This window comes from Phalangium opilio, unplaced genomic scaffold, assembly GCF_054372755.1.
Source record: "Phalangium opilio isolate 3A_F unplaced genomic scaffold, DU_Popi_V2 ptg000500l_1, whole genome shotgun sequence".
NCBI lineage: Eukaryota > Metazoa > Arthropoda > Arachnida > Opiliones > Phalangiidae > Phalangium > Phalangium opilio.
Genome location: NW_028324238.1, coordinates 1,133,343 through 1,155,096, shown reverse-complemented (window position 1 = coordinate 1,155,096; position 21,754 = coordinate 1,133,343). Strand labels below are relative to the sequence as shown.

Sequence of the window (21,754 nt, the reverse complement as noted above, 5' to 3'; positions counted from 1 at the left end):
TTTGATTCCCTAAACTCCAAAAAAAAATTTGGGGTTTTTCAAATTATATATATGTAGCGTGTTTGAGGGTAATGATAATGTGAAAAAAATAATTGTATTTATTTATATTTATTGGTATATTGAAGGAAAACCTTTTGCTCAAGTCAAAGGTAATATATAAGGAGTAAAAAGTCTTTATAAATGATCACATTTAATACAAAAAAGAAAATTAATAATTGGACGTCGCCTCTTGGTGTAGCCTTACAATTGCGAGCCATAGGTGCCGGGTTTGATTACCTGTAACTTACATTTTTTTGTATAATTATAAACATGCTTAAGTGGGGACAAAACGATAAACCGACTAGCAATAATTTGTTGGTTTCCAGTTTCTAATAGGCAAGGTTAGCTTAGGTTAATTATAAACAAGTATTTACCGATGTGGAACAGTTTCCAATGTCGGAGAGGTAATATTTTAGTTTTCCGAACTTTTTGCATGGCTATCAAGATTTTCTATCATGACAAGTGACCCAAGGGTGGGGCCAAATAGTACCCACATCGTGTACAGTACTTAATTACGCCCTCCCCTCGACGGGCTCCTTTAACTGTCCTAGTGTGATTACCCGTAACCCACAATATCGGTTAACTCTGACTACATTCCAATGCACCTAGCCATTTCTTCGTTTAACTCTGAAATAATCATTTCTTCGCTTAACTCTGACCACATTCCAAGTCTCGAAAAAAATTTAACACGGCACCTCCAACCCCCAGGCCAACCCCCACCCCTTGCATCCCAAGTCCAACTAAGACCGTCATCGTATACTACGATGTGGCTAATAAAAAATGTAGGCGGTCGTGCCTTATTGTGTTCTTTAAAACTTCCGTGGCGTGTGTAACCAGAGAGAATTAAGACAGGGAGTGGAAGGCTGTGCTATCGAGATTTTAGCTACTCTTAAAGCAAGTAGGCGTAACAGGCCAGGCTAGTTTCCGGTCTAGAGCTAGCTTCCAGTAACACTAATAGCGATTTCCACTGACTGCTCGCGGAGCGCTCCCATGGAGCCATATAAATGGGAGAAGTAGCTCTCGGCTTCGTTAAAGACTGTTTTTGCTAAATCAGGGTCTCCTATATTTATTGCTCCATGGGAGCGCTCCGAGAGCAGTCAGTGGAATTCGCTATAAACCGAAAACCGCCCTGGCCTGATCACGTGGTTTTTATAGCGACATTTCTGGCTCTAGCTTCCACTCCCTGTTTCAATTCTCTCTGGTGTCACGTGTATCAATATTCTTCGAACCCTCGAAGCCCCTTCAAAAAACGTTTTCCCGTGAACTATCGGAAAATCACCTCCTTTGGTTCCAGCGTTCGGAAGAAACGGTCTACTGTAGGAAACGTGTAAAATCATTAGGTTTACACACAGACCCCTTTGCCTCTCAGGTTAACCGAAAAGTATTGTGCCGTGTATATCCTCGGTATGAGTGGTACGCCTAGCGCAGCGAGAGACGCTATTCAAAATCTTATTATTAATCCACAATTCATGAATCTTTTGTCTTCAATCGTAAGCCCGGATAATAATACTAACGTAACAAGCGAGATTAGGGATCAAGGTCGTAGCTTTGGAACATTGGATAGGGAAGTTAGTAGTATGTTTCGGTCCCGAACGCTAAGAAATGTCCCGCGAATTGCTTCAAATTTGGATCAATCTCCTACAAGAAACACTCAGTTTAATTTTACGGGTGGTTCCAGCATCAGACGTCGTCGATCAAGATCAAGAAGCCAAAGGTAAGATTGATTTTTATGTAACAAAGTGCCATTTACGTAGTGTCTATAGAGTGATATCAGAAGTAAGGGCCCAAGGGGTCTTCCCGGCTGATCGCGTTTTTGTAAAGGGGAGTACTATTTAGCACCAGTAGGGATGAAGCTGAGCTAAAAGATAGAAGGGACGTTGTGGAACGTGTTACCGAAATTACTCTATTTCTGCCCGAAAAACAGGCGAAAATAGACCTATCCATATATTCCGTAGGTTAAACCGCATTGAAGGCATGAAATATTGTAAACGGGTTTTAATAGATGGCCCTATAGGCCCAGACTCTTACCTTTCAAGGAAAAGTGATTTGAACTTCATCTAGAGACCCTACCTATCGGCAGTTATAATTTCCCTTAATGGACGGCACGTCCCTACGCGTCATGTTACTCTTTATGGAAATTCTGAATCAGTCTATAGCAGTAACGTCACTGACGACATACCGAAAAACTGGTCTTCGTACAAATCGGGTGGTCTAACTGGTACGGTCTATTTTGACAAGACAAATTTCAAGGCCAAAAAAAACCGGCCTACTTAAAGGGATAGTGAAGCAGGCAAACAAGTTATTTTTAATCGATTAAGGCTGTTAAAATATCCCTAAAAACATTATAACCCACGAAATCGTTTTCGTTAATTTATAATTAATTATCGAAGTTGTTATTTGAGCTCGCGGTTTTTAAACAAAATTTCGATATGAAGAATTGAAATGTCCGTGACCAATCGGGGAAAAGGATTGCACGTGAAAACAGATTGGACGCTCTATAGTGTTACAGTTACTGTATGGAGGATCCCCTTAAGATAGTAGCTCGAGGGGCCATTGTCAAGAGAGTTCAAAAACCCAGCGAGAAGTTCGCCCTGTACACCTGTTTCTCTCCGTATCCGAATAATACGGTGTTTACTTGAAAATGGACGGTGTGGAAAAATACCAGGGGACGAGAGGGGTTTTTGTTATGAAAAACAGGGGAGGACGAAAGGCGTGGGAGAGGGTAGATTTGAGTTTGGGGACAAGAGAGAGGTCAGAGTTTTTGCGCGCGAGGTTAGCGAGAGTTGAGATAAATTGTGTGCGTTTTACCTGGATTTATTTGTTTATTTGTTTTGGACAACCTTTAATTCTCAAAAAGTGTAATTATTCCTATAAACGCCTATCCCTCTAACAATTGTGAGTGGAATTTTGTCAGGGAGGGAAAGAACATCAAACGTCATTTTATACCTCTACTGGGGGGAGCGTTTGCAGGCGAGATACTGAAATTCCCGCGTTAGGGGGGGTGACACCGAAGTAAGAGATATGAGCCTATGACGTTGGAAGGACAGGTTCTTCCACTCCCTATGGAGTAATTTCAGTACCCTGCTTTTGACTGTATTAGGCCTATGGAAAGATAACATGGGATACTGCTATATAGGATAGGCCAAAACAAAGTTTTAAAAGATTCAATTCACGCGCTAAACAAAAAATAATAATTGTTTAGCGCGTGATTTGAACCTTTTCAAACTTCTTTTGCTGACATTTCAATTCTTCATATCGAAATTTTGTTTAAAAACCGCGAGCTCAAATAACAACTTTGATAATTAATTATAAATTAACGAAAACGATTTGGTGAGTTATGTTAATGGTTTTATGGATATTTTAACAGCCTTAATCGATTAAAAATAACTTGTTGGCCTGCTTCACTATCCCTTTAAGGCTAACAGGGACTTGGCAATGATCCCTAAACTTCCCTAAAATATTTAATGCCTTAAAACATCAAGAACCAACTGTAAAAATACGTATGGCGGAGCAATTTTTCGAGCATTTTTATTTTTACATCAATTTTTCATTTCGTATGTAATTCGGTTAAAAGAATAGTAGCAGTTCAATTCTTAATTAAATAATGGATTGAAACCATTATTTTCGGAAAAAGTATTAAAAAACTAGAGCTATGTTTTGAAAAATATTTATTTAAAAATTGACTGTTTAAAAAATTAGTTGGACAAAAACTTATACTTATGACGTCACAATAATATTGTTGTGGTTCAGGAGATCACGTTTGTCTTTGAATTTTAGCGTTCAGAACTCTGACACAGTCATTCCCCCTATGCTAATAATCACTTTCGCTAAGCCTAATACACGCTCTGGAGGAGCCTCGCGAGCTTCGAATGAATTGAAATGCGCGCCAAATAAGACAGAACCTTTATGACGTCACAACGCGGGATTTTTAAGTTTTTTATTTTTGTTTTGAAATATTTACGATTTTCAAACAAAAATGATTTACTAGGCTGAGTAAGGTGATTTTAAACTATTAATATCTATCAAAATCTTGTATTATTCGAAATTAACTGCTACTTATCCTTTAAGGATTAGGTGTAATATTTAAAACCCCAACAATGCGAAAATGATTACCCAATTTGTAATCGACGTACAGATAATCTGAGAGTGATTAGTCCCTCGGTGTAAAGGGAGAATGACGGTGTTTCCAACGATGTTTTGCACTCTTTTTCATGCCCCTACTGAGACCAGTACACTACTAGTGCGGTAGAAAGTATTTATGGTTTATTTCTTATATTAATAACAGGTCCAAATCTGCACCAGAATCGTATCCCACTTTCACCATGAATGTGACATTAATACCGAAAAGAAAATGCAACACCGTTCCAAGGGGTGGATTTAAAACCAATTTGTATAAGCGCGGTTGTGTTGTATCCGCCGTCGAATTCCGTAAAGACTGGGATTCAGAAAGGCTTCACGAGGAAGTGATCAAACTATTCCCCGGAAAATTAGAATCAAAAGACGAGTAAGTAAATTCACTTACGGTTTAGTATTTATAATTCATAAACCATTTAAGGCCCCATAGCTTTGAGTCCATATGTATAATGGACACTTTGGTAAATTATAACTTCTCATTGCAGAATTGAATTACTTCGGCCTTCAGCATCTTCGTTAGTTAAACCTAACATTTCCCCGGGATCAACTCTGAATGGCGACATGGTACATAGATGCTGGGGAAAATCAACTTTGTATGTTCGTCCTAAAATCAGCATTAAGTTGTTAGAAAGCGATGGAAGTGATTCATTTTCCGAGAATAATGGAAATTCAGACGATGAATTACCAGAGATACCATTATTAGGTAAGAATAAAAGCGGAAATTTCAATTCAAAGGGGGATTTTGGAGGGTTGTTTACCCATTGCATACCCTCCCCGCTGACCAATCAGCCTTTTTTACCAAATCACATAGAAACGACGTGGTACTAGTTTGACCAAGCGCTGTTGTTGTATTTTTCCTTCGCCTCGTTTTTAATCGTGGGGTCGGACATTTGAGCGAACCGGAAATTATTAGAGCGGTCGGACATTTATGTTTTTAAAGAAACCGTAATTTCTTGCTGCTCTCGTCTGAAGAGACCATAATTCTGTAACCATATGCGTACGATGTTGTTTATTGTGGGCGTACCCATCTGTTTTTCAAAAATCTGCCTTAGAATTGCTTAAGTTAACGACGGTAATAGTTAGTGTAGGACGCTGTCGATTAGCATAAGGGCTAGCCACTGCTGTATTGTAAAAAGGCCCACATGTAAACAAGCCAAAGGCTTAGTGTGGATATCCCTTCCTTAGATAAAGCTTAGATATTACTTGAGCAATAGTCATAGGATGATATTATTAATAAAGATGAATTTTTTCGTATCCTAAACCTAGGTGTTAGTGAAACTGTTGCTACAAGGGACTTAACGACGCCCGTTTCAAGCGACTTAACGACGCCCATTTCAAGCGACTTAACGACGCCCGTTTCAAGCGACTTAACGACGCCCGTTTCAAGCGACTTAACGACGCCCGTTTCAAGCGACTTAACGACGCCCGTTTCAAGCGATTTAACGACGCCCGTTTCAAGCGACTTAACGACGCCCGTTTCAAGCGATTTAACGACGCCCGTTTCAAGCGATTTAACGACGCCCGTTTCAAGCGACTTAACGACGAATTTCACAAGTACTGGATCATTTGACAAAAATGAGGCTTTTGAAGACTCGCCGATAGCGTTAAGAGATATTCTTTCGGGTTTAAATTCAAAGATATCACATTTAAAAATCAATGATATCAATGTAAATAGAACCAATGTTCTTGATGGAGCTCTTAGAGCATTTCAAAGGAAGTCATTTGATCCATCTGGTCGGATTAACGTAGTTTTCACTGATACTAGTGGCCTAGGAGAGGGTGCGGCCGACATTGGCGGACCTTCGCGAGAATTTTTCAGATTATTAATGAACGAAGTTATGACGTCGTACGTGTTTGAAGGTCCTCCAAAATTTAAGACTTTGAATATGCATGCTGGGGCAGTCTCGAACAACATGTACTACTTCGCTGGATTTGCGATCGCTCTATCAATTGTTCATGGTGGACCAGGTCCTCAATGTCTGGCACCTTGGATTTTTGAGAGTTTGTTCAATGAGCCGGCTACTGTAAATGTCGAACCATGTAACATTGTAGACGAAAGTCTAAGAGAAAGGGTCCTTGCTATAAAAAATGCAGAAAGCGTGGATGATCTTTTACAAGTTTTAGAAGGGTTAAGTGATATCAGATTTCTGACTGGGTGCGAGAGACCTATACTTAACATGACGGAGCAGGATGCGCAACTGAAAGACATAACTCACTATCTAGTTCTCGGTCGCCACGTAGGGAATCTAAACAAATTTAAAGAAGGGTTATCTACATTAGGAGTTTTGGAGGCCCTTAAAAATTTCCCCGAGTCCTTTAGATGTATCATGACACATGATGAAACTGTCGAAATAACTAGAGCAAAGTTAAACTCAATGTTTAAAATTCAGTTTTCTGAATGTGGGGGTAATCGTTTTGCTTTAGAAAATAAAGCCGTTGGATATTGGCGTGATTATCTGATTGACGTAGAAGACGGGGAGGCTGGTGTATCACTGGCAGATATATTAATTTTCACTACCGGGGCGGAGAGCGAGCCTCCACTTGGTTTTCCCACAGAACCAACTTTGGAGTTTTTACACGAAATTATCGAAAGTGTCGGTACTGCAAGCAAGTTCCCTATGGCTAATACATGTGCAACGATAATGAAATTGCCTATAGTACACCAAAACTATTTAGATTTCAAAACTGCTATGGATGAGGGTATTCTTTGTAGCCCCGTGTTTGGCTTGGTTTAGATTATTAACAAATCTTTGTGGTTGTTTATGAAGGAAAAGGGGTGGTGGATTATTTAGGTCGAAAATCATCGTCAGTAGGCATGGCTAAAGATTTAAATTTTTGGTTTTCAATTTTGAGTACTTTGGTAAAGGGAAAGAAAAAATTTACTTTTAAAACAATGAACATATTTCAAGATTAATACCTCATTGCCATCAAAAATTGTTCTTAAAATTTTGTATTTTTTGTGTAACGGTTCGGGGAGTCTCTTTTTGGTATAAAATTTGCATTAAGGAATTGTAATGATCATTCATTTTTTAATAAAATTAGATTTGGATAAATTATACCACAATTAACATAATCCCATATAAGTATGCCTATTTTTTAGCCACATCGTAGTATACAATGAGGCTCTGTTGGGATGGAAGTGGGGGTGGTGCTTGCCGTGGGCACGTTTCTTCGAATATAGGAATATGGTCAGAGTTAAGCGAAGAAATGGTTATTTCAGAGTAAAACGAAGAAATGGTTATTTCAAAGTTAAATGAAGAAATGGTTAGGTGCATTGGAATGAAGTCAGAGTTAACCGATCTTGTGGGCTACGGGTAATCAAATTAGCACTCTTAAGGGTAGCGTGTCAAGAGGACGGCGTATTTAAGTACTGTGTACGATGTGGCTACTATTTGGCCCCGCCCTTGGGCCACTTGTTAATGCTAATCTGTTTTGGATGCCTATTTTCACCATGAACTAAAGATAATTGCTCTGGTTTGACAGGCAACGGAAACTGTAATCCTTGTTTATTTCGTCGTCACGTCTAAGCCTTGGAAAAAAATGAAATTTTCATGTAGTTCCAGTGACGTGCTCGACCGGAACATCCGGAAGTCACAGACATCACTGAGGGGCTCTGCACGGGTTCATGAAACCCTTGTACCAAATATATCTTTTTAGTTTCACATGGAATATGTATTCGGTGAAACATTTATATTAACTAGTACGATGAATGGTGTGTGATCCCCTAAACATGAGATTAATATGACGTTTAACAATATCCCTCTAACTTAGTCTCAATTGCTAGTCTCAATACACCCTTTTGACGAAAATAAAGGGGAAAAGCAGGGGTAAAATCCCAAATTCCACTTTGCTTTTTCGTGCATGCGCTGTGGTAATTTGGAGCTGCGCTTGCGCATTGACGACTTTGGAGCATCACCCTTTTTTCTCGTCGAAAGGGTCTATTGCTTGTCTCGCCAAGGGGCCAATCACTCAGCGTAATCGGTGTACACGCTTGTACTTTTGACTGTACTAAAGAGAATACGCATGATCTTTAAAGGTTCTGCCTTTGGCAGTGCTAAAATGGTTACGCGTATTCCGTGATTAGCTCCTCGAGTCTTGCGTGGACTTAAACTGCATTTCAGACGTCATTCTAAAATTCTATCTTGCTGCGCTATTCTTCTCTGTCTGTCCGATAGCCTCGAGTGCCCATGTAACCCGTTTACGCTCCATAAGTCCGTTCAGTCGGGAACGGGAAAACTGTGGAGGCGTACCGTACCGGTACACAGTGTTAAATCAGGAATTTATTTAAAAATCAAGAAGAAATAGATGTCTAGCACGCGTCATATTTTTATTTTCCAGAAAATAACAACCCAATTTTTGGAATGATGATATATGGCGTTAACTATTTAATATATTTATAAGGTTCAAGTAATGGTTTATCCCATGGTTGCCGTCTTCAGAAAGGGGATCTATTTCCAAGAACAAAGCCTCAAATTCAGGATTAGGTCTATATCTGTTCTCGGGTACAACAACGTTGTTATTTGTATTTATTGGTGGATGAGTAGAAGGCTCGTCAACGCCATACAAATTCGGGTTTGAGATGTATTCTATGTGCTCTTCTTCCCTGCGTATTTCATCTAAACGATTTAAGGACCATAATTGCAATGGTGAATATCCATGCTCCGTTCGAAGAGAATGATTATTCCATTCGTTTTGAAATTGATCACAGGATCTTCTTATCCTCGGCAAAAAAACAAAGTGGAGGCAGAAAATGTGCATTTCATTCGTTTGATGAAGAACCCCTATGTCTTCCATGAATTTAAACAAAGCCCGAAAATATGAAGAAACCACTCTATTGACTTCAGCCCAGAGTCTTTCAATTCGTGTATTATGGACACTTAGTCCAGTTATAAAACTTCCTCTATTTAAGCCTCTTTCTGCAACCATGTATCTCGCAACGTCGACGTTTTCGACCCCCATATCTCCACGTACACGAGACGGTAGGCCATAGTTTCTGCACCCACGAATAAAAAGATCGTATACTGTCGAGGCTCTGTTATTAGTTGCACAATGTACATGAATGACCATCCTACTGAAGCCGTCTATCAATCCATGGAAGACAAATCGCCACGAAATGAGTTTATGATTGCTGTCCATGTGCCTGTATAAGAATAGCATATTCAATTCTCCTATCTCACGCTAGTTAAGGGAGGGCGAAATGTAAAATGAAGAGTATTTTATTTGAATCTACCGCTGAATGAATTCCATTTTACTTATTAAAAAAATCAAAGGAAGTCCTGATTTCTAATGTCACAGAAACTTGACGTAATACGACATAAAACCAATGCACGGCTCGTTATCTCGCGGGTGAAAAGAAAAAATTCCAAATTTAGGCTTAATTGCAATTATGATAAAATTCACACTTCCATGAATCATGCGCATTTTTCCGATGTCTTCCTTCGCTCGAGAGAAGACGCGTCGTGATTGGTTTCACATCGATCGTTGAATTTTTACGTATATTTTTGTGACGTCATTGAAACAACCGCCATTTTTGGTTCGAAAATGGCGTTATTTCCGTTTCACCGTCCCTATAATGATGTCTAAATTTTTTGAAGCAAAATATAACAATAAAAACAGACTAACTCGGTCTAAAGCCGTGTTAGCTACTCAAAAATTCCAGGCATAGCAAAAATGACTTGGAGCAACCTTTAATAGGTGAATATATAAATTGTTTAGAGGTCTTGATCGGCTTGTTCGAAACTAACCTCAGCGTCTCTGCATTCCTCACGTGCAGACTCAGTCATGACTCGCGACAAAGGTTTTCTAAAGACGGATGCAATCTGAGTACTTTTTCACGCGTTTAATGCGCGTGCGCCAATTTCACGTGCGAAAAATGCGTGAAAGGTCGTCAGGGGTGCGTCTAGTTTCTCAGAAATGACTCAGAATTCTGACTCCGAAATTCCTTCTGAGAAACTAGACGTTCGTTCTGAACGGAAGTAGAACCCGACGATTTCTGAGCTTCTGAGGCGAACAGTCAGAATAGAATCGAGGTTACTTGCCAAGAGAAGTGGCGGCCTTCACGCCGAATTTGATTTAACACGGTATTATGATCAGAAACAGATAAAAGTTATGTTTTAAGAATATAGCAGTGACAATATGAAAGAATATTGAATGGAAAGTAGTAAACTTTCATCATTTGTCACTTATCTATAAAATCTCAACATTAGTTCCTAGTCATGAGTTTCGCTTTTGAGCATTGGCCTAACTACTATTAATTTTCCACGTCATCATTGACGTAGGTTTGAAATTGTACTTAGTGAAAGAAATGCGTCTGTTTGCACTTTTCGAGTTTTTTTGGCTCAGATATTTTCTGGCTCAGATAATTTCTGTCAGTCAGAACTCATTCTGAGAAACTAGACGCACCTCAGTTTACATCCGCCTTATCTCTCTCGTGATGCAAAACATCACGGATGACGCACAGGTACATTATCTCTAGAACCTCCTTCTATTTTATACAATCATCTATTAAAACTTTGTATTTAACTATTTATGTTTTCACTCCGCTCTAACCAACTGAACTACTAAAGTCTTAAGTTACGGTAATCTTCTGGACACGGAGAGGTTATATTTTCGTTTTCGAACTATTTAGGTTTTACGAATATGTATGCGTTTTGTTTACTTAAAAATTATCTGTCGGGTAGCCGTATGTTAATAGAAACAAGATCAAAATTGTATTACTAACCATAAAGCATTTGCACCTTTAACTTTGTATCTTCTTCTGGTTATAGGCGTTCTTCCTCTAAGGGCTCTTCCAACCGGATCCAAAATATTTAGACGCTGCCTAACTCTCCATCGAGGAACGTGACGACAAACACCTTCGCTTCTCAATCCACCAATAACGTATGTTTCACCGACATTATGCGTGTTCCTTAAAATTCGCACAATGCTCTGATCGAGAACTTCATTTGAAATTACTGTAGTGGGTTCAATACCCATATATCTTCTACGCCGAAATAAGGTTCTAATGCTGATTCCTAATACTTCGGAAGTCCTTTGCCATGAAAAATTTAATGTATCTCGGCACCACTCAATTTGTTGTCTCGTAACATCGAAATATGGTCTACCAATTGCTCCAGAACGAACTATCGGACATATGTAAGGGTCCGATACCAGATCTACATTTGAACTCAAAATACCTTGCAAATCTTCCAGCATTTCACATAAACTATTATAGAGTATATTCAGAAGTCCATTTAAAGCGCAACTTAAAGCAGTCTCTTCGTTATTTAGATTTGCAATTATGTAGCTTCTTATAATACAACAGTGACCTTCTAATCGTCTATGATAAAGTTCCAAAGCGTTTAAATCTAGATTGTATCGGCACCTTAGAAGAGACTCACAAAATCCATCAAGCTCACTCAAATATTCCAAAACATCATTACAGTGACAAACGTGAAATAATAGTATTAAGACTATTAACAGAAAAGTCAAAATGCCACTTGCATTCATTTTTCAATAGATACAGTATGAATAAATGTATCGTCGAGGCTGTTATTATCACAAAAACATTTAACATACAATTCCATAAACCAGTGGCCCTTTGAAGTTATAGGGAAAAATGAAAACATCTGCATACCCCCTGACTCCATACATCCTTGGTTTTCCCTAACTTTAAAAAGAGAGACCATCTAGTTAGTCAACAGAAAATGTCAGCACCACGGTCACATAGAATAGAGTAATGTCAGTTCTACGTATGCAAACGTCATACCCTTCTATCTCTTAGCTCAGTATCATCCCCCTACCAGGCGCGTACAGTATCCACTCTTACAAAAGCGCGCCTAGAGGGAGAGATACACTGTCTACTCCCCTCTCTACCGACACTACTCTATAAGTACACCCTTTCGAACTGGGGTAGTTTCCAACCCCTCGAACACACTTCAATCAAAAATAAAACTGGTTCTTATACCCATGCGGTACAAAGTGGCTAAAAGAGGAGTATACATAGCTTTGACATTTCATTCATTATCGTAGCGCTTTTTATTATGAAGCTGCCATTACTTTCTTAACTTTTCACAAATTTTCCACGAAATAAACTCTTAAAGGAAAAAAGGTTTTACATGGAGTGGTAAAGAGGAAGGCTATACGCAGCAGTATAAATTACCCATCATGCTTTAATTTAAGTACTATAAACCCCAAGGAGTGGCAGGTCCCCCGCTCTACAAGCGCAAATAATGATGTTGCTCCAAAATTGGTACATGAGAGCTTCCGGCCCGTTTAATTTTGCTTAGCGGAAGTCGCCCTGTACCAGGAAAAAAGGGGCAACAAGTTGAGGCATTCCTTCCACTCCTTGGGGTTTATAGTCTCTATGGTAAAACTAAGTTCAACAGAAAACCAGTCAATGGAAGGGGGCGGTACAATAGAGAGTTTAAGCATCCCCTAAACGCGTACGTGTAGCTACCTTCCACAGTGCATTAGACCAATGCATTGTCAAAGGTGGCTACACGTACGCGTATAGGGGATGCTTAAACTCTCTAATACCCCTGAAATTTCACCAATATATACTGCTGCTTCTCGTCCCCTCGTTTTTCGCCCCCTCCCAGCTCACGAGGGAAATGACATTTCTTTCCTTACCGTAGCTATTTTCATATATATAGTGATGCCATTACTGTCTTCACCTCTCCCAATTATTCGAAAAAATAAATCTAAGTCCACGTATATAACAACTTGCCTCGTACTATATAACAATTTGCCTCGTACTATATAACAACTTGCCTCGTACTATATAACAACTTGCCTCGTCGTATATAACAACTTGCCTCGTACTATATAACAACTTGCCTCGTACTATATAACAACTTGCCTCGTACTATATAACAACTTGCCTCGTACTATATAACAACTTGCCTCGTACTATATAACAACTTGCCTCGTACTATATAACAACTTGCCTCGTACTATATAACAACTTGCCTCGTACTATATAACAACTTGCCTCGTACTATATAACAACTTGCCTCGTACTATATAACAACTTGCCTCGTACTATATAACAACTTGCCTCGTACTATATAACAACTTGCCTCGTACTATATAACAACTTGCCTCGTACTATATAACAACTTGCCTCGTCCGTATACTATATAACAACTTGCCTCGTACTATATAACAACTTGCCTCGTACTATATAACAACTTGCCTCGTACTATATAACAACCTGGCAAGTACATAATTTTGGCCGAAACGGCGTTCCATAGAACATCGAATTAATGACGTTTGACAAGCATATTATTATTTTCAAAATAGATTAATACAAATTAAGGCTGAAGGAACAGATATTATATAAAAAAGACTTGGTTTGCCCAAGCCTTAAAAACAAAACGATAAGAGTTTTTCCAGTTGTCTGAAGCGCAGATATTACTTTTTTTTCTACTGAATTTTAAAGACAATCCGAATTTTACTACTCTTTAGAATTTAATTCAATCACCTGATTTTACTGCTAATGGATTAGTTTTCTATAAATTAATTGAAATAAAAAATTACTTATCTCAGATTTTTCAACAACAATTGCATTTTCCTGAAACATTTTATCATACATTTATTATTTTGAGGGATATCATGTAAATTTAATCAACTTGACTCTTTATTTTTTAATTTCCGAGAATTTTCCTTTCAAAAGGTTTTAAACACATCAAGTTTTCATAATGTTGTCAAATAAATAGCAACTCAACCAACACTTCTAAAATCTTCCCCACAAGTACTGATATAAACGGTTCAATAATTGTGACTGTGCTTAAAGAGGAAACGAACCCCTTTATCAAATATAAGAAAGGTGATAACAGTCCCCTTATTTTTTCGAAAAGACCGCTTATAATACATTATTAATGAGAGTATGATTTGAAAATTAAACTACGTTCTTCATTGAAAAGAAAAAATTTGATGATAAAATGTTTCAGGAAAATGAAATTGTTGTTGAAAAATCTGAGATAAGTAATTTTTTATTTCAATTAATTTATAGAAAACTAATCCATTAGCAGTAAAATCAGGTGATTGAATTAAATTCTAAAGAGTAGTAAAATTCGGATTGTCTTTAAAATTCAGTAGAAAAAAAAGTAATATCTGCGCTTCAGACAACTGGAAAAACTCTTATCGTTTTGTTTTTAAGGCTTGGGCAAACCAAGTCTTTTTTATATAATTTACTTTAAGATACACGATCCAAAAAGATTTCATATTGCCGAAACCCGGGATCGAACCATGGACCTTTAGATCTTCAGTCTAACATTCTCCCAACTGAGCTATTTCGGCTCTCTTTCATGCAAACAGGGAAACTTTACTGAAGCAAATAATTTAGTTAAAGATACACGACCCAAAAACCACTCGTGTTGCCGAAACCCGGGATCGAACCAGGGACCTTTAGATGTTCAGTCTAACGCTCTCCCAACTGAGCTATATCGGCTCTTTTTCACGCAACCAGGGAAACTTTGCATAGGAAAACAGTTTACTTGAATGTATGCGACCCAAAAGCCTTTCTTGTTGCCGAAACCCGGGCTCGAACCAGGGACCTTTAGAACTTCAGTCTAACGCTCTCCCAACTGAGCTATTTCGGCTCTTGTTCATGCAACCAGGAAACTTTCCTTTGGAAATAATTTACTTTAAGATACACGATCCAAAAAGATTTCATATTGCCGAAAGCCGGATCGAACCATGGACCTTTAGATCTTCAGTCTAACGATCTCCCAACTGAGCTATTTCGGCTCTCTTTCGTCCAAACAGGGAAACATTACTGAAGCAAATATATTACTTTAAGATACACGATCCAAAAAGATTTCATATTGCCGAAACCCGGGAACGAACCAGGGACCTTTAAGTCTTCAGTCTAACGCTCTCCCAACTGAGCTATTTCGGCTCTTTTTCACGCAACCAGGGAAAATTTCATTTGGAAATAATTTACTTTAAGATACACGATCCCAAAAGATTTCATATTGCCGAAACCCGGGAACGAACCAGGGACCTTTAAGTATTCAGTCTAACGCTCTCCCAACTGAGCTATTTCGGCTCTCTTTCATGCGAACAGGGAAACTTTGCATAGGAAAACAGTTTACTTGAATGTATACGACCCAAAAGCCTTTCTTGTTGCCGAAACCCGGGCTCGAACCAGGGACCTTTAGAACTTCAGTCTAACGCTCTCCCAACTGAGCTATTTCGGCTCTTGTTCATGCAACCAGGAAACTTTCCTTTGGAAATAATTTACTTTAAGATACACGATCCAAAAAGATTTCATATTGCCGAAAGCCGGATCGAACCATGGACCTTTAGATCTTCAGTCTAACGATCTCCCAACTGAGCTATTTCGGCTCTCTTTCGTCCAAACAGGGAAACTTTACTGAAGCAAATATATTACTTTAAGATACACGATCCAAAAATATTTCATATTGCCGAAACCCGGGAACGAACCAGGGACCTTTAAGTCTTCAGTCTAACGCTCTCCCAACTGAGCTATTTCGGCTCTTTTTCACGCAACCAGGGAAACTTTCATTTGGAAATAATTTACTTTAAGATACACGATCCAAAAAGATTTCATATTGCCGAAACCCGGGAACGAACCAGGGACCTTTAAGTATTCAGTCTAACGCTCTCCCAACTGAGCTATTTCGGCTCTCTTTCATGCGAACAGGGAAACTTTACTGAAGCAAATAATTTACTTAAAGATACACGACCCAAAAACCACTCGTGTTGCCGAAACCCGGGATCGAACCAGGGACCTTTAGATGTTCAGTCTAACGATCTCCCAACTGAGCTATTTCTTAAGACTTCATACTGCTCTTAATGTATAAGGAGGGTTTTTTGTTTGGATGTAACTTTTTTTGTATTGTTCCAACTGTTTTGAAAATATTCCACAGAACTACAATTCGGGCCCTCAATATGTGGTTAAAATTTCAAAAAGATCCACCCATTAGGTAATTTTATAAAAAATAAAGTTGCTAAGGGTGGTTTTCCTTTCCATAAAATTAATCACACCTTTTGGTGAAAAAGTTAAATTTTCCCATAGAAATAACATGGAGTTTTTCCCAAATTTAGCCATTTTGTGGCCACCCTTTTGATATGAAATATTCGTTTGTTACGTTTGGGAACGGTTTTATATCAAGATATAATCCTTTTTCTAGGACCATTTTTAAGGTTTTTGAGAAAAATTAAGTTTAAGTGCTAAATTTCATGCTTTTTAATCACCCTTTGACTTACGTTGTTGTACCATATATGCCATACAGTTGGACTTACGGTGTTTTACCGTGAATAAAGCCTAGGAGAAAGCCACTCTTGCACATACGCTGTTTTACCGCGGACTTTTATCTGATTTTACTCTTTCGTTGCAAAAACTGAATGATTTTAGGTAATTAACTTAAGCTAGACTAACGATTACTAGTAATTAAGCTAGATTAACGATTACAGGTAATTAAGCTAGATCAACGATTACAGGTAATTAAGCTAGATCAACGATTACAGCTAATTAAGCTAGATCAACGATTACAGCTAATTAAGCTAGATCATCGATAACAGCTATTTAAGCTAGATTAGCGATTACAGCTAATTAAGCTAGATTAGCGATTACAGCTAATTAAGCTAGATTAGCGATTACAGCTAATTAAGCTAGATTAGCGATTACAGCTAATTAAGCTAGATTAGCGATTACAACTAATTAAGCTAGATTAGCGATTACAGCTAATTATGCTATATTAACGATGGCGGGTAATTAAGCTATATTAACGATGGCGGGTAATTTAGCTATATTTACGATGGCGGGTAATTTAGCTAGATTTACGATGGCGGGTAATTAAGCTATATTACCGATGGCGGGTAATAAAGCTAGATTACCGATGGCGGGTAATTAAGCTAGATTACCGATGGCCTGTAATTAAGCTAGATTACCGATGGCCTGTAATTAAGCTAGATTACCGATGGCGGGTAACTAAGCTAGATTACCGATGTCCGCTAACTAAGCTAGATTACCGATGGCGGGTAACTAAGGTAGATTACCGATGGCGGGAAATTAACATAGATTACCGATGTCCGGTAATTAACCTAGATTACCGATGCCCGGTAATTAATCTAGATTACCGATGCCCGGTAACTAAGCTAGATTACCGATGGCGGGTAACTAAGCTAGATTACCGATGGCGGGTAATTAACCTAGATTACCGATGTCCGGTAATTAACCTAGATTACCGATGCCCGGTAATTAATCTAGATTACCGATGCCCGGTAACTAAGCTAGATTACCGATGTCCGGTAATTAAGCTAGATTACCGATGGCGGGTAACTAAGCTAGATTACCGATGTCCGGTAATTAAGCTAGATTACCGATGGCGGGTAATTAAGCTAGATTACCGATGGCGGGTAATTAAGCTAGATTACCGATGGCGGGTAATTAAGCTAGATTACCGATGGCGGGTAATTAAGCTAGATTACCGATGGCGGGTAATTAAGCTAGATTACCGATGGCGGGTAATTAAGCTAGATTACCGATGTCCGGTAATTAAGCTAGATTACCGATGCCCGGTAATTAATCTAGATTACCGATGCCCGGTAACTAAGCTAGATTACCGATGTCTGGTAATTAAGCTAGATTACCGATGGCGGGTAACTAAGCTAGATTACCGATGTCCGGTAATTAAGCTAGATTACCGATGGCGGGTAATTAAGCTAGATTACCGATGGCGGGTAATTAAGCTAGATTACCGATGGCGGGTAATTAAGCTAGATTACCGATGTCCGGTAATTAAGCTAGATTACCGATGGCGGGTAATTAAGTTAGATTACCGATGGCGGGTAATTATGCTAGATTACCGATGGCGGGTAATTAAGCTAGATTACCGATGGCGGGTAATTAAGCTAGATTACCGATGGCGGGTAATTAAGCTAGATTACCGATGGCGGGTAATTAAGCTAGATTACCGATGGCGGGTAAATAACCTAGATTACCGATGTCCCGTAATTAACCTAGATTACCGATGCCCGGTAATTAAGCTTGATTACCGATGTCCGCTAACTAAGCTAGATTACCGATGTCCGCTAACTAAGCTAGATTACCGATGGCGGGTAACTAAGCTAGATTACCGATGGCGGGTAATTAACCTAGATTACCGATGTCCGGTAATTAACCTAGATTACCGATGCCCGGTAATTAATCTAGATTACCGATGCCCGGTAACTAAGCTAGATTACCGATGTCCGGTAATTAAGCTAGATTACCGATGGCGGGTAACTAAGCTAGATTACCGATGTCCGGTAATTAAGCTAGATTACCGATGGCGGGTAATTAAGCTAGATTACCGATGGCGGGTAATTAAGCTAGATTACCGATGGCGGGTAATTAAGCTAGATTACCGATGGCGGGTAATTAACCTAGATTACCGATGTCCCGTAATTAACCTAGATTACCGATGCCCGGTAATTAAGCTAGATTACCGATGTCCGCTAACTAAGCTAGATTACCGATGTCCGCTAACTAAGCTAGATTACCGATGTCCGGTAATTAAGCTAGATTACCGATGGCGGGTAATTAAGCTAGATTACCGATGTCCGCTAACTTAGCTAGATTTCCGATGTCCGCTAACTAAGCTAGATTACCGATGGCGGGTAACTAAGCTAGATTACCAATGGCGGGTAATTAACCTAGATTACCGATGGCGGGTAATTAAGCTAGATTACCGATGGCGGGTAATTAAGCCATATTACCGGTGGCGGGTAATTAAGCTAGATTACCGATGGCGGGTAATTAAGCTAGATTACCGATGTCCGGTAATTAAGCTAGATTACCGATGGCGGGTAATTAAGCTTGATTACCGGTGGCGGGTAATTAACCTAGATTACCGGTGGCGGGTAATTAAACTAGATTACCGCTGGCGGGTAATTAACCTAGATTACCGGTGGCGGGTAATTAACCTAGATTACCGCTGGCGGGTAATTAACCTAGATTACCGCTGGCGGGTAATTAACCTAGATTACCGCTGGCGGGTAATTAACCTAGATTACCGATGGCGGGTAATTAAGCTAGATTACCGATGGCGGGTAATTAAGCTAGATTACCGGTGGCGGGTAATTTAGCTAGATTACCGGTGGCGGGTAATTTAGCTAGATTACCGATGTCGGGTAACTAAGCTAGATTACCGATGGCGGGTAATTAAGCTAGATTACCGATGGCGGGTAATTAAGCTAGATTACCGATGGCGGGTAATTAAGCTAGATTACCGATGGCGGGTAATTAAGCTAGATCACCGATGGCGGGTAATTAAGCTAGATTACCGATGGCGGGTAATTAAGCTAGATTACCGATGGCGGGTAATTAAGCTAGATTACCGATGGCGGGTAATTAAGCTAGATTACTGATGGCGGGTAATTAAGCTAGATTACCGATGGCGGGTAATTAAGCTAGATTACCGATGGCGGGTAATTAAGCTAGATTACCGATGTCCGGTAATTAAGCTAGATTACCGATGGCGGGTAATTAAGTTAGATTACCGATGGCCGGTAATTATGCTAGATTACCGATGGCGGGTAATTAAGCTAGATTACCGATGGCGGGTAATTAAGCTAGATTACCGATGGCGGGTAATTAAGCTAGATTACCGATGGCGGGTAATTAAGCTAGATTACCGATGGCGGGTAATTAAGCTAGATTACCGATGGCGGGTAATTAACCTAGATTACCGATGTCCCGTAATTAACCTAGATTACCGATGCCCGGTAATTAAGCTAGATTACCGATGTCCGCTAACTAAGCTAGATTACCGATGTCCGCTAACTAAGCTAGATTACCGACGGCGGGTAACTAAGCTAGATTACCGATGGCTTGTAATTAACCTAGATTACCGATGTCCGGTAATTAACCTAGATTACCGATGCTCGGTAATTAATCTAGATTACCGATGCCCGGTAACTAAGCTAGATTACCGATGTCCGGTAATTAAGCTAGATTACCGATGGCGGGTAACTAAGCTAGATTACCGATGTCCGGTAATTAAGCTAGATTACCGATGGCGGGTAATTAAGCTAGATTACCGATGGCGGGTAATTAAGCTAGATTACCGATGGCGGGTAATTAAGCTAGATTACCGATGGCGGGTAATTAAGCTAGATTACCGATGGCGGGTAATTAAGCTAGATTACCGATGGCGGGTAATTAAGCTAGATTACCGATGGCGGGTAATTAACCTAGATTACCGATGTCCCGTAATTAACCTAGATTACCGATGCCCGGTAATTAAGCTAGATTACCGATGTCCGCTAACTAAGCTAGATTACCGATGTCCGCTAACTAAGCTAGATTACCGATGTCCGCTATCTAAGCTAGATTACCGATGTCCGGTAATTAAGCTAGATTACCGATGGCGGAAAATTGAGTTAGATTACCGATGGCGGGTAATTATGCTAGATTACCGATGGCGGGTAATTAAGCTAGATTACCGATGGCGGGTAATTAACCTAGATTACCGATGTCCCGTAATTAACCTAGATTACCGATGCCCGGTAATGAAGCTAGATTACCGATGTCCGCTAACTAAGCTAGATTACCGATGTCCGCTAACTAAGCTAGATTACCGATGTCCGGTAATTAAGCTAGATTACCGATGGCGGGTAATTAAGCTAGATTACCGATGTCCGCTAACTAAGCTAGATTTCCGATGTCCGCTAACTAAGCTAGATTACCGATGGCGGGTAACTAAGCTAGATTACCGATGGCGGCTAATTAACCTAGATTACCGATGGCGGGTAATTAAGCTAGATTACCGATGGCGGGTAATTAAGCCATATTACCGGTGGCGGGTAATTAAGCTAGATTACCGATGGCGGGTAATTAAGCTAGATTACCGGTGGCGGGTAATTAAGCTTGATTACCGGTGGCGGGTAATTAACCTAGATTACCGGTGGCGGGTAATTAAACTAGATTACCGCTGAAGCAAATAATTTACTTAAAGATACACGACCCAAAAACCACTCGTGTTGCCGAAACCCGGGATCGAACCAGGGACCTTTAGATGTTCAGTCTAACGCTCTCCCAACTGAGCTATATCGGCTCTTTTTCACGCAACCAGGGAAACTTTGCATAGGAAAACAGTTTACTTGAATGTATGCGACCCAAAAGCCTTTCTTGTTGCCGAAACCCGGGCTCGAACCAGGGACCTTTAGAACTTCAGTCTAACGCTCTCCCAACTGAGCTATTTCGGCTCTTGTTCATGCAACCAGGAAACTTTCCTTTGGAAATAATTTACTTTAAGATACACGATCCAAAAAGATTTCATATTGCCGAAAGCCGGATCGAACCATGGACCTTTAGATCTTCAGTCTAACGATCTCCCAACTGAGCTATTTCGGCTCTCTTTCGTCCAAACAGGGAAACTTTACTGAAGCAAATATATTACTTTAAGATACACGATCCAAAAAGATTTCATATTGCCGAAACCCGGGAACGAACCAGGGACCTTTAAGTCTTCAGTCTAACGCTCTCCCAACTGAGCTATTTCGGCTCTTTTTCACGCAACCAGGGAAACTTTCATTTGGAAATAATTTACTTTAAGATACACGATCCAAAAAGATTTCATATTGCCGA

General features: G+C 39.6%; 2 protein-coding genes and 5 non-coding genes across 7 annotated transcripts; 1 reads left to right on the top strand and 6 right to left on the bottom strand.

The window, feature by feature from the left end:
* The first annotated feature begins 216 nt into the window (after positions 1 to 216).
* LOC149592349 (uncharacterized) lies at positions 217 to 7,229 on the top strand. Its single transcript, XM_089861715.1, has 4 exons — positions 217 to 1,753; positions 4,325 to 4,543; positions 4,659 to 4,876; positions 5,440 to 7,229. Exons 1-4 carry the CDS (start codon positions 1,446 to 1,448, stop codon positions 6,906 to 6,908), a joined length of 2,214 nt encoding a protein of 737 aa, XP_089717841.1. The 5' UTR covers positions 217 to 1,445; the 3' UTR covers positions 6,909 to 7,229.
* Positions 7,230 to 8,477: 1,248 nt separating this feature from the next.
* On the bottom strand, positions 8,478 to 12,541 carry LOC149592348 (uncharacterized). The gene is made up of 2 exons (XM_089861712.1): positions 10,895 to 12,541; positions 8,478 to 9,313 (listed from the first exon to the last, which is right to left on the bottom strand). Exons 1-2 carry the CDS (start codon positions 11,659 to 11,661, stop codon positions 8,551 to 8,553), a joined length of 1,530 nt encoding a protein of 509 aa, XP_089717838.1. The 5' UTR covers positions 11,662 to 12,541; the 3' UTR covers positions 8,478 to 8,550.
* Positions 12,542 to 14,532: 1,991 nt separating this feature from the next.
* Positions 14,533 to 14,605, bottom strand: TRNAF-GAA (transfer RNA phenylalanine (anticodon GAA)). Its single transcript has one exon. It is a non-coding gene; the product is annotated as a tRNA-Phe (tRNA).
* Positions 14,606 to 14,683: 78 nt separating this feature from the next.
* Positions 14,684 to 14,756, bottom strand: TRNAF-GAA (transfer RNA phenylalanine (anticodon GAA)). The gene has a single exon. It is a non-coding gene; the product is annotated as a tRNA-Phe (tRNA).
* Positions 14,757 to 15,283: 527 nt separating this feature from the next.
* On the bottom strand, positions 15,284 to 15,356 carry TRNAF-GAA (transfer RNA phenylalanine (anticodon GAA)). The gene has a single exon. It is a non-coding gene; the product is annotated as a tRNA-Phe (tRNA).
* Positions 15,357 to 21,148: 5,792 nt separating this feature from the next.
* On the bottom strand, positions 21,149 to 21,221 carry TRNAF-GAA (transfer RNA phenylalanine (anticodon GAA)). Its single transcript has one exon. It is a non-coding gene; the product is annotated as a tRNA-Phe (tRNA).
* Positions 21,222 to 21,299: 78 nt separating this feature from the next.
* On the bottom strand, positions 21,300 to 21,372 carry TRNAF-GAA (transfer RNA phenylalanine (anticodon GAA)). The gene has a single exon. It is a non-coding gene; the product is annotated as a tRNA-Phe (tRNA).
* Positions 21,373 to 21,754: the final 382 nt, after the last annotated feature.

Excerpts from the sequence above, each read along its gene's own strand:
- LOC149592349 (XM_089861715.1), top strand. The coding sequence starts at position 1,446 with ATGAGTGGTACGCCTAGCGCAGCGAGAGACGCTATTCAAAATCTTATT. Across the intron at positions 4,544-4,658 it reads AAATTAGAATCAAAAGACGA|AATTGAATTACTTCGGCCTT; the intron begins GTAAGTAAATTC and ends TTCTCATTGCAG. Across the intron at positions 4,877-5,439 it reads ACCAGAGATACCATTATTAG|GTGTTAGTGAAACTGTTGCT; the intron begins GTAAGAATAAAA and ends TCCTAAACCTAG.
- LOC149592348 (XM_089861712.1), bottom strand. The coding sequence starts at position 11,661 with ATGAATGCAAGTGGCATTTTGACTTTTCTGTTAATAGTCTTAATACTA. Across the intron at positions 9,314-10,894 it reads AAAGGTGCAAATGCTTTATG|GCACATGGACAGCAATCATA; the intron begins GTTAGTAATACA and ends ATTCTTATACAG.